A 16,715-nucleotide genomic window follows, 5' to 3' on the forward strand; every position below is an offset into this window, starting at 1 on the left:
CTGTTACACTACCCACAAAGAAAATTTGATTTGGGCTAAACAATACCAATGTCTGGCATCATCCTCTACAGAGGCTGCTGTTGTCAGTACAGTAAATAATCTTAAGCACAGAATTTCTATGCAAATGGAATATCACTAAACCAGCACCGCAGTAAAGTTTAGAATTAGCATGATAGCCGTTCTTCACCAAGACACCATAGTGCAATGTAAAACTGCATAAATAATGGCTCTAGTCTATGCTATGGTTACAGTCAGTGCTGTTATGTACCAATAAAAGTTTCACTTCAGGACCCAGGAGTCCCTAAAGGATATTAAACAGAAACTAAAATATTCTACAGTTCAGTAAAGCATAAATGGCTAAAATCAATTACGATCAGTGATGAAAGGGACAGATCTGTTTAAATTAACCCAACCTGCAATTCTGCATATTTTTACTTGTAGAAACATTCCTTCCACTTATTATTAAACTGGCCTGGACAGTAATTGATAACCAGATCTCACCGCTGGCAACTGATATAGATTAAATTAAGGACTAGGAGAATTGTGTACACTGCAGTAACTGTAATTTTAAGTTGAAAATTTGAATTAAACAACTTCTTTAATAAAAAACATTAATAAAACGTTTAATTAACAAAAGATGGGGGTGTTGGGGGAACAAAAATGGCCTAGTTCTCTATTTTCTATTAGAAGTAGTGTTAACGGAATTGCTAATTATGATCTGGTATTATGATGGTGTAAAGGCAGTACAGTATTTAGAACAGTGATGCAGCAATAAGTAGTGCCAATTGAATATATAAATCTCAGCTGGCGAGCTCTGGAATACCAAAGTCTCACCACTGATCTGTGATGCTGTGCTGGTAGGAATGGCAACTCAGACTCCTAGGAATTCATGGCGTTCTTCTTTCCCTGTTCTTACTCCAGAGGCATTGTTAAAATGTCAATAGAATTCTTTACTTGCTCATTTATTTCTGCCATCCAAAGAAAATCCTTGGCCTTCAGCAACCAGTTTTACTAAGAGTCACAAAAGGCAAAACTGTCTATCGCACTGGCTCACCCATAAACCTTGTAAATCTTTACTTTTGTTCTAAAATATGTACAGCACAAAACTGAATGAAACCGTGACAGTGATGTACGTTGTATTAGCACTTGACCTTTAAATATGGACCTAACGTCTAACTATGTTAAAAAAAAGGACCTCTTGATTACCTCTTAATGTGATTTTCCAGTTCAATTAAGTGATTATAGGCATTGAGCTGCATTGCTGAAGATGAACACTTTGCAAAGTGTTTGTAGTCAGAGGTATGTTTCATTGGCTCACATCACCATCATGTTGAGAGGTAGCGAAATGCGCCATGTTTCTTTTACAAAATCTGTGCACTTTTTATGCTTTCGTAAAATATGGGTAATACCGCAGGGTGAGCATTTATTGCCCTTCCATAGTTGCCATGAGAAGGTAGTGGGTAACTTCTTTGTGCATCACCTTTATCATACTTACATATTAGGAAAAAATGGAAATGTGTCCTCCTCTTTTCCAGGCAGCACAAAGAAGTCCACTCGGGGTACAGTCCCAGTCTTATCTTTGTAAGCCTCCCGATGTTCCTGGGCCAGCTACAGTCAATAGAACAAATGTGTATTATATATATCTGTGTGTTATATTAATATATGAAACTGATGTACATTATTCTGATGTGTCAGCTCATCATGCAAATTTTCTATTTCCATCACTTTATTTGGCAATATTGTGATATTGTGGCTGTTTGAATGCCATCATTGTTCTGTTCAGTTTGAATATTAACATGGCTTCCTTTCTGGCTCCAAGGTGTAATTGATTCCTGTAAGTTACTATGATGTCAACATTTCTTGTAGTACTATGATAATAATAATCTTTCATTTGACTGGGCATCTACCACATGCAGGACTTCTCAAAATGTTTGTATCTGTAAGTGAACTCGACAGACAATTTGTGTTCAGTAACGTTCCAGAAACGGCCATGAAGAGAATGACCAGTTTTATCTGGAGGAATGTTGCACAGAACACCTGGGGAAATTCCTTTTAGTTTTCAAATAACTACGGGATTTTTAACACCCATCTGAACAGGCAGACAGATCTCAGCTGAATGATGACATCTATGACAATGCCAGCAGTGCAGTTGAGTGTCCGTTTCGCCTATAAGTTTAAAGTGCCAATCTATGTGACCCACAACCTTCTGAATCAGAGGCAAGCGTGCTATCAACTGAGCCGAGCCGACAAGTGATTTTATACTGAAATTACCAGGGCAATACTGATTTTCTGGAATGTCACAAGTGTAGCAATGCAGATATTCTAAGTTACCTCAACAATCACTCAACTGGAAGAGACGGCTGAAATAAGTCAACCATAAGTGAATATTTCATGAGCATTGTTTATTTTTCAGATGTAACATTTAAAGTAATGTTGTGTTGCCAATTCAATACATGGCACAGTGGAGAGCTTTCTGAAAGAATTGTAATGAAATTAGACATCTCGCAAAATTGAGCCCTGGTAATTTCTGAGTGCATAAAAAGTCTGAAACGTTCTCCACACTCCAGTATGACAATACTTAACTATGTGCTTTGAACTTTAATGTACAAAGGGTAGAATCCAAGAGAACTCACTACTTGGAAAAAACAGACAGGAACAGAGGTATATGAAGCTTTTGTTATTGTTTTTCTTTATGATGAGAAATACCCACAGGGCGTCTTGCATTGCTGAAACCTGCAGACCTGTCTCAGTAATATCATGAGTGAGCTGTTCTGCGGATATAACCTCTGCTAGAATCTATAGAAGATCTATTTGTTAATTTGATACCACCAAACATTGTAGTGTCCAATTAAAATGCTATTTTAAGTGCAAGTATTTATTGGTACAAATGAATTAGGGACTGATATGCATTTATTCCTGTTAATAATTCCTTAATAAGGAGTTAAGTTATATAAATAGAAACTCATTCCGGTAAGTAGCAGTAAGTCACACACACACCTTTAAATTGAGTTAAGCTTGTATACCAGGAACCAACAATGAAATGCAGTGATCCATCAGGTGGCAAGCTGAATAGTGAGTATGGGTCAAGGCATTATAGCAGACATTGACTAAGACACTGCCATGGGAACAATTTTCAACAATGCTAATGTCACCAGCTCACCAACAATAATTATCCCATCACACATCACATTTTTCATCCCAAAGTTTGAAACTGGGATTTGTAAATGAACCTCATCAGTAAGAGAGAAAATACTTGAGAACATTTCGCACAATGCTGTCAATGTTCATCTAAAGAATGCAGAGACCACAAAGAACATCAGCATAGGTTTAAGAGTAAATCATAAATCATTAATCTGCTATTGTTGACATTGGTTGATGGGGGCAAGGCAATTATATATTTTCTTTTGATTTTCAAAAGGCTTTTGATAAGATTCCTCATAAAATAATCCTGGCAGATCTCATTTCATTAAATTTATTTCAGACAGCTCTACACTGTGCCAATTAATGAAAACACACTGTTTGACTGCCTAACAACTCCCTGCAACACAACTCACTTGAACTATTTATGTCTATCAACCTGGCTCAGTTGGTAGCACTCTTGCCTCTAAATCAGAACATTGTGGATTTTGAACTTGTATAGTTTAGGCTGATGTTCCAATGTAGTGCTGGGGTGTGCTGCATTGTTGGAGGTGCCATTCTTTGGACGAGACATTACATCTTGTCTGCCTGTTCAGGTGGGCATTTAAGATGACAGGTCACAAATCAAAAAGAGTGTGGAATTTCTCCTGGAGTCATTGGCAAAAATCCTGGCCAACAAACAAAATTGGTTATAAATTTCATGGCTGTTTGTGACACATGGCTCTGTGCAAATTACCTGTCACATTTGCCTACAAAATACACAGCTAATACACTTTGAGTGCTTTGTGACACCTTTGGATATCAAATGTTAGCAATATTATTATTATTCATCTCCCCCTAGTTTGCTGAAATATACATATGGCACTATTGCTTTTTTTTCTCAGTCTTACCTTATCAAATGTTTTAAGCTCTTCAGTCCTGTCAAAGTCCACATCATATCTGGACCACCGTGGAGCAGTCAGCCACCTGTTCCTGGTTCGGGATCTATCTGCTATTACAAGAGAGGGGTCATTGGAGTAAATAGTTGGGAAATTCCCTCCTTTGCTGTAGGGAGTCGTACTTGTGTTTAAGACTGATGATCGATAATCCTGGAAGTACTTCAAGGTGCTATTTCCATAGGTATCACCGTACGTTAAATTTATTGTAGGAACATAACCACGGTATCTGGAAGCACAGAGAAGATAACAAATATCCTTAATGAAGGTAAAATATCACATAACAGAAGATGTGCAGAGTTTTTTTCCACATGAATGAGCACAATGGAATACATCATCAGTCCACCAACATTTTAAGTGTATCAATTTTACTATGATTTCACCTATATATCCCTTTGTGCTCCTAAATCTCCCTAACCCACTCCTCTGCTCTGCTTAGCCCATTATGTCTTGGTACAGGTCCTGCTCCCTATCCACACCATTGGTGGCCAAGCTCTCTATTTCTACACCCCTAACCTCTGGAACTCCCTTCCTCTCCATTCCCCTCTCTATCTGTCTTCAAGTACTCTTAAAACCTACCTCTTTGACCAAAGTATAAGTTAACAAGAATAACGTTTCAGTCAACTTAGCTTGACATGGGTGGAATGGATGCGGAGAGCTTTGTATGAGAGAGGACTTGGGTTGTGCCATTAAACTAGCTGACAAGAAGAACATTGGAAAGAATGCTATCCTCAAAATAACAAAGGCATAGAAAAGGATTTTGACAGCATTGGGGATACAATGAAGATGTAAGTGCTCAACGTTCCAGAGATGACAGACTTTGCAATGGATCCAAAGTGGGTTTTAAAACTCAGCTTAAGTCAGTAGAACAATAAGGGTAGATGTTATCTGATTTAGCTTGAGTGAGCAACCAGAGAGTTTGATGGAATCATATCCAGTGGTGTATATAATAAGTCCTGGTGTGAACCAAAAAGGGCGTTTCGCCCACAAAATACACATTCATTCAATCCACTTTACCGTTTATAATAAATAAATAATAATCCTTGCATTTGATATAGCACTTTTAATGTCCTCTAGACGTCTCAAAACACTTCACGGAATATGCATACTGTAAAGAGAATTGACTGTATATTTGTGGGCGTAACGTGGTAGCCAATTGCGCACAGCAGCGTCCCACTTGAAGTGACCAATTTTTTTATTATTTTTTTTCTTGAGGGATTATTATCAGGCATATGGATTAAGGAAACTTGCCCAAGGTTTCACCCTGCCAAGAATCAAACCCAGGTCTTTCGCTTACAAAGGCGAGTGCTCTAACCACTGAACTACAGGACTCCTTGTGAAGTTTATCTTGTGAACCACAATGAGATGTCTCGATGACATGATATGGCATCAGATCAAATGCAAAGATTATTATTCTTTATTATATTGATGTTCAGCTGCAGAAAGATATGGAATTAATATTAGGCAAGACAGTATAGCAACAGTCCTGGAGTTGACTTGGTGCCAAATAGGTAAAGTTGGGTACCATCAGCACACTTGGAGCTTACCCTATACTCACAGAGGATATTGTAAAGGGGCAACATGTAATTCAGGAGTAGGAGAGGGCTAAGAACAGAGTCATGTGTTGCAACAGAGTAGTCTTTTTTAAGGAATTTGAAGGATATTGTGGCATCAGTTTTGAAATGGGAAGGGGCAGTTCCTGAGAATAGACAAGAAGGAATTGTTGGATTGTCAGATGCTGAACTGACAGTCAAGACAAGAGGAGGTTGGCTTCATTCAGGAGATGAGTTTGATGAGCTGGGAAGAAAAACTTCAAAGAATAGTTGCTGATTGATTACCAGGCCTGTTTTCTGCCATGTATGTCCCAGCCTACGGACTCCGGATTCGAGGAGTATTATATTCTTGAATTGTTAAATATTCGAGAAGAGCTGTCCAATGGCTCAGTGAGTAAATACATCACCTAACGTGATAGTGTGCCATACAACCTAGGAAGGTCCTAAGCCCTGCCACTGGTCTAAATCACTCTGTTAAATTAATTGATCTGTACCTTAGTAGTTAGAGCAAGAACAAGAACATTGGGCAAGTTTCCTTACTCCACACACCTCTGTTCACCTAGCAGTAAATAGGAACCCGGTTGTTAGTCGATTGACAGATCACTTTTCCGGGGATAATAATCCCTTAAAATGTTTTTAAAAATGTGATCACATTTGTTTGTGGGATACTGCTGTGTGCAATTGGCTGCGGCATTTCGCCCACAAAATGTACAGTCAATTCACTTTACTATGAAGTGCTTTGAGAAATCTCAAGGATGTGATAAGGTGCTATATCAAATGCAAGGATTATGATTATTATTATTATTATCATCTGAACTAAGTTGCAGTAGAACTGCTGTAATTGACTTTGTGCCTTTGAACGAAGACACTTCCACTCAAGGTTCCTGATCGCCATCTGGTGACTGGAATAGGAAAGGGCATACGTGGAAGTCAGTTCAATCAGGCTTTGCTGTTATAACATTCTATCAGCGCTTTGGGATGTCCTCCCGATGTGAAAGGCACTCTATAAATGTAATTTTGTTGTTCTTGTTCTCATTCAGCTGCTGTTAATGCTGCAAGCCAATCCCCTAACAGGTAGTGTGGTCTTTGCTGGATAAACCGCAGGAAAGCTTGCCAGGCAGCCCTCTCAATGGCAAGCTATCCGGTTTTATCTGGTTAGACTCCAACAGAACCCCAAAGCACACTCTGGGGTTCACAAACCTTGGCTTTTGCAAACTTGCACCTAATACTTTCCAGAATTAGGTCATCAGGACGCGTCCGTCCAAGAAGATAGTGTGCATTCCATTTCCAATAATCATCTCTGGATTTCCAATAAACATTCATGTATTTCCATGTATAGGTGGGATGTATGGAACTCTCAGTTTGGTTTGGATACTTCAAACATATGTGATAGACACTTGGATGACCAGAAAATGTGACTCTAAGGCAAAAGAGCTCAATGACGAGTTATCTGGAGTGGTGAGTTAGGCATATGTATAAATACATAAATAAATGCAGCCAGGTTATTGACAGTATGATGACTTAAGTGGGTAGTGACAAATTAAGCCAGGGTCAAGTTATCAGCAGTTTACTGTACAAGCAATGTCCCCTTGGGTGAGATATTATAGGCTGCTGGTAGTGTAGAACTTTTCTCAAAATGACTCAAACTTTCAAGAAAGAAGATAAGACAAAATTGAAAATCTTAAGAATTATAACATGTAATGCTTTCTCATAAATGGCTCTTGAAGCCAAGTCCATAAAACCATTCCAGAAGGGATTCAAATAAAGACCTGAGAAAAAAAAATTAAAGATTTTTGGGAAAGAGTGGTGGAGATTAGAGTACATAGCTCCTGTGAGAGAATAGCATCACGATATAGCAATAGATATAATGAGCCGCATTATTTTATGGTTTTATTTTTGATAAAGTATACTACAAACTATGTTTTACTGGACTGCATCAGACAGGACTATACTACAGTATATTTTAATGCCATCCATGTGTATTTGAAGTTCCAGTGTTGAAAATACAATCAACTCCATATAAGTTACACATTTCACCTACATTTTCCAAAAAGATCTTGGTGGCACAAGAACAATGCAAAGATCAATACCAACTTTATTCTGACAGTTCATGTCCCATTTGTACCAACACAACACGGTACAGTAATATCTGGTTATTTGTGTTCTGATTGCTTTTATAAAATGTGGTAGCGACGTGAAAGGCGTAATACAAATGAAATCTTGTTGTTGTTAAATGGGGTATATAGTTCAAAAGAATACATTTATAGTTCCACTGAAGTGATTATTTGCAATATGGAAAAGAGTCCGGATTTGGGTTAGAGTGTAAAGTTTCAATGGAGAAGTTTGGACCAGCAGAAGATTAATAGGCCAAATAGCCTTATTTTGTGTTGTAATTTATTTAATTGTAGGATTCTTCCTCCACATACGTGACACCAAGTTTAATTTGGATGACATTAAGCTTTGTTTTATTTACATTTTGTTGAAATAGGAATTAATGATAGCAGTCAAGGAATTTAGGAAAATGTTGCATCTCAACGTACATAATGAGCTAGTTGTTTCACACCTTCAGTACATAATGAATTGGCAAGATTATACCACAAACTAGTATAATTTGGGGGATTATAAACATAACAAACATGAAATGTTGTCCTTTTCCAGGAAAATAATAATAATAATAATCCTTGCATTTGATATAGCGCTTTTCACATCTTCTAGACGTCTCAAAAGGCTTCACAGAAAAAACTGTAAAGTGAATTGACTGTATACTTGTGGGCAAAACGTGGCAGCCAAATATACACAGCAGTGTCGCACAAACAGTCGTGGATTGAAGTGACGAGTTTATTAATTGCTTTTTTTTGAGGGATTATGATCAGGCGTGTGGAGTAAGGAAACTTGCCCAAGGTTTCGCCCCTGCCGGGAATTGAATCCAGGTCTGTCGCTTGCAAAGCGAGTGCTCTAACCCCTGAGTTACAGGACTCCAATAAAAATAGTAATCCTTGCATTTGATATAGTGCCTTATCTCGTAGTTGAGATGTCAAAGAGCTTCACAGAATATATTGTAAAGTGGATTGATTGTGTATATGTGGGCGATATACTACATACTGCTAGATAAAAAGAGACGTGTGAAGTAAGGAAACTTGCCTACGGTTTCACCCTGTCTGGGAATCAAACCCTGGTTTTCTCTTCACTTGGTGAGTGCGCTAACCACTCTGCTACAGGATACTGAGCAATGCTACTAGCATTCCTGCAGCAATTATGACAAATTTCAAATGATATATTCTACACTTCTTTCCAGATAGCAATCCATAGAACCAGTACTGTTCCAGGATATATAAACAGATACAAATGTTTGGAGATATGAACCCTGAATTTACAGTTACAAAATTAGTGGGTAAATCATGGCATAATCACCATTGCAACTTCACTTAATTGACCTCTATGTGAGTTGTCCACACAGTTCAGTTACCCTCTGGAAACTTGAAAAACAACATTGATTATCACATTAAGATTTCCACAGAAGATTTCTCATACTTGTCAAATTACTGTCTATCTCCCTGCTTGCCTGTTATTCTACACTTGTCAGTAAATTTACTAATAAGCAGAGATGATCAATTGTGAAGCAGAGCACTAAGGCTGGTGCTATATTACAACAACATCAACACAACAAGATTACATTTCACGTCGGGAGGAGGTCCCAAGGCGCTGGACAGTGTACAGCTGGGGTCAGGGGGGGAGAAGGGAGGGGAGGTGAAGGGGGGTGGCCGATAGCATGGCCGAAGAGTAGGGTCTTGAGGCAGGACTTGAAGGAGGCTAAGGAGGGGGGTGAGGCGGAGTGATTGGGGGATGGAATTCCAAAGGTTGGGGGCAGAGCGATTGAAGGCTCTCCTGCCAATGGTGGGGTGGGTGCGTCGGGGGATGTGGAGCAGGCCAGAGCCGGCTGAGCGGAGGGAACGGACAGATTGGTAGGGGTTAGGAGGTCGCAGAGGTAGGGTGGGGCGAGGCCATGGAGGGCTTTGTAGGTGAGGACCAGGATCTTGAACTGGATCCTCTGAAGGATAGAGAGCCAATGGAGTCGGGCGAGAGTGGGGGAGATAGGGTCACGGAGTTTGGTGCAGGAGAGGACACGGGCTGCAGAGTTCTGGATTATCAGCAGTGTAGAGGGAGGAGTTGGGAAGGCCGACAAGCAGGACGTTTGCATAGTCGAGCCTGGAGGTGATGAAGACACGAACAAGAGCTTCAGCAGCCTGAGGGGTGAGGTAGTGGCGGAGTCGGGTGATGTTACGGAGGTGAGGGAAGGCAGAGCGGGTCATGGGTTGGATGTGGGGAAAAAAAGACAGTTGAGGGTCGAACAAGACACCAATGTTCCTGACTGGCTTGGTGAGTTGTAGTGAACAACCATGGAGGTTGATGCTGCCAGAGCCTGAGGTGCTGGTGTGAGCCAATCAGGAGGGCCTCAGTCTTGTTCACATTCAACTGTAGGAAATTTGTCCTCATCCAGGACTTGATGTCCAACAGACAGTCTGTCAGGACAGCAGTGATTCTGGAGTTGAGGGTGGAGGATCAATGATAGAGTTGGGTGTCATCTGCATACATATGGAAGTTGACCCCATGTCTGCGGATGATGTCACCAAGGGGAGCATGTAGATATTAAAGAGGAGAGGGCCAAAGACAGAGCCCTGGGGGACGCCAGACGTGACAGTGCGGAGGCTGGAGGAAAACCGTTAGAGGCAACAAAGTGGAGACGGTGAGAGATAAGAATCGAACCAGGCAAGGGCAGGTCCGCGGAGATTAAGTAAAGAGGAGAGGCGGTCTATGAAGATGGAGTGGTCGACAGTGCCGAAGGTGGCAGAGAGGTCGAGGAGGACAAGGAGGCAGAGGGAGCCCTGATCTCAGATGTTCAGAATGTCATTAGTGACTTTCACCAGGGCTGTTTCCGTGCTATGGGCAGCACGGAAGCCGGATTGGAGGGGTTCCCACAGGGAATGGCGAGAAAGAAAGGAACGGAGCTGGGATGCGATGACTCATTCCAGGACCTTGGAGAGGAATGGGAGGTTAGAGATGGGGCGGTAGCTGGAGAGGAGAGATGGATCCTGGGAAGGTTTTTCAGGATGGCGGTGATGACGGCTATTTTTAGGGAACTGAACCGGTGGACAAGGAGAGGTTGATGACGTCTGACAGGAGAGGGGCCAGAAGGTGGAGTTGGGAGATGAGGAGAGAGGTGGGGATGGGATCAAGGGAGCAGGTGGTGGGTTTGTGTTTGCGGACAGTCGTGGTGAGGGAGAGATAGGGTCGAAGAAGTATAGGGGGGGATGGGTGGGGAGTGGGTCATGAGGTTGAAAATCGATCCAATGGTAATCTGGAAGCAAGTGAACACTTGGATATCTAGATATCATTGAAAAGAGCAATTTCAGGACAGATACCAGGAAATTTTTCTTATCACAGGGGGTAATTAACGATTGGAACAGGTTGCCATATAGTTGTAGGCAGGACACTGGACATTTATAAAACATGATGCTGTGATGGGAGGAAGGTACTCTGGAAGGATGCGATCAGATGGGCTAAAGAACCATCTTCATTCAAACTAATCTTGTGATCCTTGTGAACAAGCACAGCTGATTAGAAGTGAAACCAGAAAATATTTCTTCACATAAAGGCTTATGAGTGTGTGGAATGCACTGTGAAGGATGTTGATGCAGAACCGATTGGCCTGTTTAAAACAGTCCAATCAATTCTGGATAGTTGGGAAGTAATAATAGATATAATAATAATCCTTGCATTTGATATAGCACCTTATCATGCCTTCAAGACGTCTCAAAGCGCTTCACAGAATATACTGTAAAGTGAATTGACTGTGTATTTTGTGGGTGAAACACGGCAGCTAATTGCGCACAACAGTATCCCATAAACAATTGTGGATTGAGTGATCGATTTTATGGACTGCAAAGGGATCCAAATAACAAAGAAAAGGAATAAAACAGTCATCATTCTCAAAGCAAGCAAATTTCTTACTTTTCATTAGTCCAAAATTAGAAATCATGTTCCCAGGTGAATCAAGAGCTCTGAGACATTACCCTGATGCTACCTGGCATGGAAGGTGCTATATAAGTGCAAGTTGTTGTTGTTGTTAATTGGGAAGTGAAAATCTGCTGTACTGGAAAATAATTTGCATTAAGAATTCCTGACCAAGATGTGCATATTTAAAAAGAACAACGTCAATATTCCTGATTGCATGCCGCAAGTCACATTCACAGTCAAACAATGAGAAAACACGCAATACAACTGGTCCCAATTCAAAAATATATTCTAATCATAGGCTTCATCTGAATTCAGATACATAGAGCCTATTTACCTGTAGTGTTGCTCAATGTTTTAGCAGGAATAACATGAGATCAATCCCAAAGATATGCATTTTTCACTGTATTCAGAAATGATTGCAATCCAGCAAATGTTAAAACGTTTTATCACTTCATAGTCCATCGCTTTATTTGCAGAAATAATTTTTGAAGATATTTGGGAAGTAAGGGAATTCAATGCATTGAGAGAAAATGAAGGGAAATGAGATTAAAATATCTGCCATAATCAAATAAAAATGGTGAAATGTGTTCAACGAACTCAAAAGTTCCAATGATTACAAATATGGTAAGTAGTTGATTTTGACTTAACACACACATTATGCACACACTCACTTACTTTTATTTTATACTTTCCCTATTTATTGGACAGAATAACTTTGATCATGAATAATTAAAACTGGTTCCACAGTACTCTGTGAGTGCAATAAGTGAGCAGGAAATGCATTTCTGTCAGCATTACTTCCACCCAATGCAGCAAAATCGAGACAAGAACTGTGCAATCAGTGGAGGCCACATTCAATGGCAATTGCTGAGTTTTCCTATTAGTAGCCCAATATTCTACTACTCATGTCCCCAGAACTCATGATATATTTTGTTACTATCTTATAGAGTGTATGAGCCTGTGGTCCATCAGAGTAGATTCATAGCCAGAATATCATGAAGTATTCATACAGCATCTAATTCCAAAATAAAATAACATCCACTTCTCCTTGTCTTATCTGTCTGAAGTATATCGCTTTGGGTCCCTTGTCCTTCACTAAGTATGGTGCCTAGTCTCTACTGAATGCAATACACGAAAAGGCTTGAAGGTCTCCAGTCTATATGTCTCAACCTTACCGGCCTTTCTCTAGTTTATCAATTCTGCTACAGTTATTTCCCTCTTGTTAAGCTTTCGGTGCCCCATTCTTCTCCTCATTATTCTGGGGAAATCAAGATTCATCAAATTTGTCTCATACTCTTGTCTCATTCTTTCCCTGGATCTCAATAAATACAATATATATATATATGTCATGTACTCACAGTGCTGAATTTTACATTTTACTTGGCAGAAGCAGAGGGGTTGTACCACGAAAGAGGAACACAGAACCTCCTGTATACATACATATTATATATATATGGTGTTTTCTGACTGTTGTCTTAAGACCTTCCTCTTCAACTGTGCCTTCGGTCATCTTCCCATCCCACCCCCTTGCCTGCCACCCTCGTTGATTCCAATCCCCAGCTCGGGTACAACCCATTCACTGAACAGCGCCTTGGGAGGTGCTCCTGACGTGAAAGGCGCTCTATAAATGGAATTTGTTATTATTGTTCTTGTTGTTTTCATTCTCCTCTGCCAATCTTTTCAACCTTGCTAGTACTGGAGGTTTTAGTGCATCACCTAGGTTTCTCAATTGAATAGTTGTCCAAAAAAATGGAGTATAAAATTGGGCATTGTGAAAATCTTGCATTTGATATTGCATCTTGCGTCAAAGTGTCTCAAAGTGCTTCACAGATCATTGTTGTCAAATGTAATGACTATATATTAGGTTTTTACACAACAGCCAACATGCACACATCTGTGGCCCACACATTAGGGAGTCCTGTAGCTCAGTGGTTAGAGCACTCGCCTTGCAAGCAAGAGACCTAGGTTCAATTCCCAGCAAGGTGAAACCTCGGGCAAGTTTCTTTACTCCACACGCCTGATAATAATCCCTCAAGAAAAAAAATTATAAATTGGTCACTTCAATCCACGGCTGTTTGTGGGACACTGCTATGTGCAATTGGCTGCCATATTTTGCCCACAAATATACAGTCAATTCACTTTACAGTATGCAAGGATTATTATTTTTTATATTATCACATTAAACTCCCACAAACAATCATGAACCAGATGACAAATTTATCTGAAGTAAGGTTGGCCAAGGCATGAGGAGAACCTTCCTTCTCTTCTCGCTTTGCAAGCGAGAGACCTGAGTTCAATTCCAGGCAGGGCGAAACCTTGGGCAAGTTTCCTTACTCCACACAGAGCCTAATAATAATCCCTCCAAAACCAAAAACAATAATAAATTGGTCATTTTCAATCTACGATTGTTTGTGGGACATTGCTGTGCACAATTGGCTGCCGCGTTTGCCCCCAAATATACAGTCAATTCACTTTACAGTATATTCTGTGAAGCACTTTGGGACGTCCTCCCGACGTGAAAAACGTTATATCAAATGCAAGGATTATTATTATTATTATTATACAGACCAAATAGCGGAATTCTCAGCTTGGTTTAGTGATGGGTTTCCACATGTGTCAGACACCCGGTTGATCAAAAGAAAACATGGTTTCTACAACTCGCTGCATTTTATAACAGTCAGATCCACAATTGGAGGAGTGTTTTGGTACCATCTGCAAAGTTGGGCAACTTGAATACGATACCGGTTTCCAACCATTCACAAGAAATAATTTATCCTTATTAAGTATTATTATCCTAATTCATTTATCCTTATTGAGTAAAAACGTGTTACGTAAACATGTGAAGCAGCGGAGGAATGAATTGCCTGATGTTTGATTGGTTTTAAACAGTAATATCTGAATGGACCACAGTCCTCTGAACGAATAAAGCCACAGCGGTGACTGTGCGCACAGTGGCTGTCCTTACCCGGGCATCAATGCGGGAGGGATGTATGTTGCATTGTGCGTGGTCAGCAGTGTCCCAGCGCTGCGGGAAGCCATGTGCCGTCCCAAAGTTTGTTTGGGAAAGGTTGCGGATCAAAGCAATCGCTGCACTTTCAGATCAGATTTCTTTGCGAGTCTTTTTTCTAACGTGGAGAGAGGATGACTCCGCCACCAGTCCCCTCCGCCTCCTGCAGTGTAACACACTTGTTTCCAGGCAACCGGACGGCGCTGTGAGTCCACGACATCAACAGCAGACTCAGCAATTGTCCACACACACCGCCCCGAGTGTAACAGCAACTCTTTGGCATTTTGCCACGACTGGCGATAAGCAATCCACAGGGATTATCCCACTGCTCGCAAACACTTCACTTTAGACCTTGTATTGCTTCACTTTGCAACATTTGTTTTGCAAGTTAACTTCTTGAGAAGTTGAGGATTGATAACTAAAATGCCATGTGCAAGTACCCTGATGTGTACATTCACGCTATGGTACACAACACAGGTATACAAACTGTACTAATATATATCTATCAACCTTTCTCATTCCCCTCTCCCCTTTTGAGATACAACTATGATGTTACCTTTACTTTACTCCAACAATTCCTTCTTTGTTCATGATATCATGACTTGATTTATACTGCATTCCCATCTTGATTTACCACTGATATACCAAAAGTTGGTGTGGTTTGGGAAAACAATACTGAAAAGTAAGTCTATTCATTTCAATGTTTCAATCTAAACTGATCCAAAGTTGTGCACTTAAAATTAAACTGTGACTGAACATTTTGTAAAGACGTTGAACGTCACTCCATTAGTTTATTCAGTTGTTTTTTTCATTGTAATACTGAAAGGTCTGCGGAGTCTGAGTGTCTTGGGCATGTGTAAGGCACTGTGGTGACAGTGATAATTTATTTCACAGGTCATTGTTCAAGTTTAGTTTAAAATAGAAGTTGCAATTTTCCACCGAGCAATACAAGTGGCTCGTGGCAGTTTCCACATTGTTGGAAAAGCAATTAAGGTACTTCAATGATGCCGCAAACCAATTAGGACAGGAAATCTATAGATTTTTGCTGCCTCTGAGCATTCTGAATCGTGGGGTATTTAATCATGGCTTGGGTGGGCGTAAGGTTTACAAACTGTGTGTTGAGTGCCGGAGCTTTGGCATTGTGAGAAGAATTTTGTATTAAATAATGGCATATGCTCCCATTGTATCTATGCTGAGAGGGATACAAACTAGGCTAGAGGTTTTTGCATATATCTATGGGAAGGATATAAGGCCCAGACTTGACCTACAAATGCACAACAAGAACAACAATTTTGCATTTATGTAGTCGCGCCTTTCACTTTGGGAGGATGCCTCAAGTGCTTCACAGAATTTAATTCTGTAGCTTTCAAAAGGGAATTGGAAAGGAGTTGGAGCTCATCCAGCTTTTGTTGTCAGAGAAGCAGGCAGTCAGAACATTGGTAGGACTAGGGTCATAACTAGAGGAGGAAATATAGATTTGGGTGTCATCTGCATAGATGTGGATGTTTACCTGATGTGTACCGATATAGCAGCATTTACATGTTCCCTCTTTATTATATCAATTTAGAAGGAAACATTTGCAGGGCTATGCTGTAAGAGCGGGGAGTAGGACTATTTGGTAGCTCTTTCAAAGAGCCAACACAGACACTTTGGGCTGAATGGCCTCCTTCTATGAATCTATAATGGTATGGCAGCCTGTGCTAGGGTCGGGGAGTTAACGACAAGGGAGGAGAAAGGTGACCAAAAGCATAATGAAGAAGAAAGGGCTTATACTTCACAGGAATTACCTGGGAAGTCCAGGGGTCTGAGGGATAGGCAGGGAAGGTTAAGGAGTTCAGGATCTCAGATGAGAAGACATTGGGAGCCAAGGAAGATGGCTTCTGGTTTGTCCATGTTCAGCTGCAGAAAGTTAGAACTCATCCAGCCCTTGCTGTCAGAGAAGCAGACAGCCAGAACATTGGTAGGTCTACAGTCATGATTGGAGGAGAAACAATAGATTTGGGTATCATCTGCCTACATGTGGACTTTTACCTGATGTGTACCGATGTAGCAGCATTTACACGTTCC

The 16,715-nt window shown here is 40.5% G+C and overlaps 1 protein-coding gene across 1 annotated transcript; it reads right to left on the minus strand.

The window, feature by feature from the left end:
- Nucleotides 1–1,491: 1,491 nt before the first annotated feature.
- fam166c (family with sequence similarity 166 member C) lies at nt 1,492–14,698 on the minus strand. The gene is made up of 3 exons (XM_007900412.2): nt 14,607–14,698; nt 4,029–4,302; nt 1,492–1,608 (listed from the first exon to the last, which is right to left on the minus strand). The coding sequence occupies exons 1-3, from the start codon at nt 14,678–14,680 to the stop codon at nt 1,492–1,494; spliced, it is 465 nt and encodes a 154-aa protein (XP_007898603.2). The 5' UTR covers nt 14,681–14,698.
- Nucleotides 14,699–16,715: the final 2,017 nt, after the last annotated feature.

This window comes from Callorhinchus milii, unplaced genomic scaffold, assembly GCF_018977255.1.
Source record: "Callorhinchus milii isolate IMCB2004 unplaced genomic scaffold, IMCB_Cmil_1.0 Scaffold3, whole genome shotgun sequence".
Lineage (NCBI taxonomy): Eukaryota > Metazoa > Chordata > Chondrichthyes > Chimaeriformes > Callorhinchidae > Callorhinchus > Callorhinchus milii.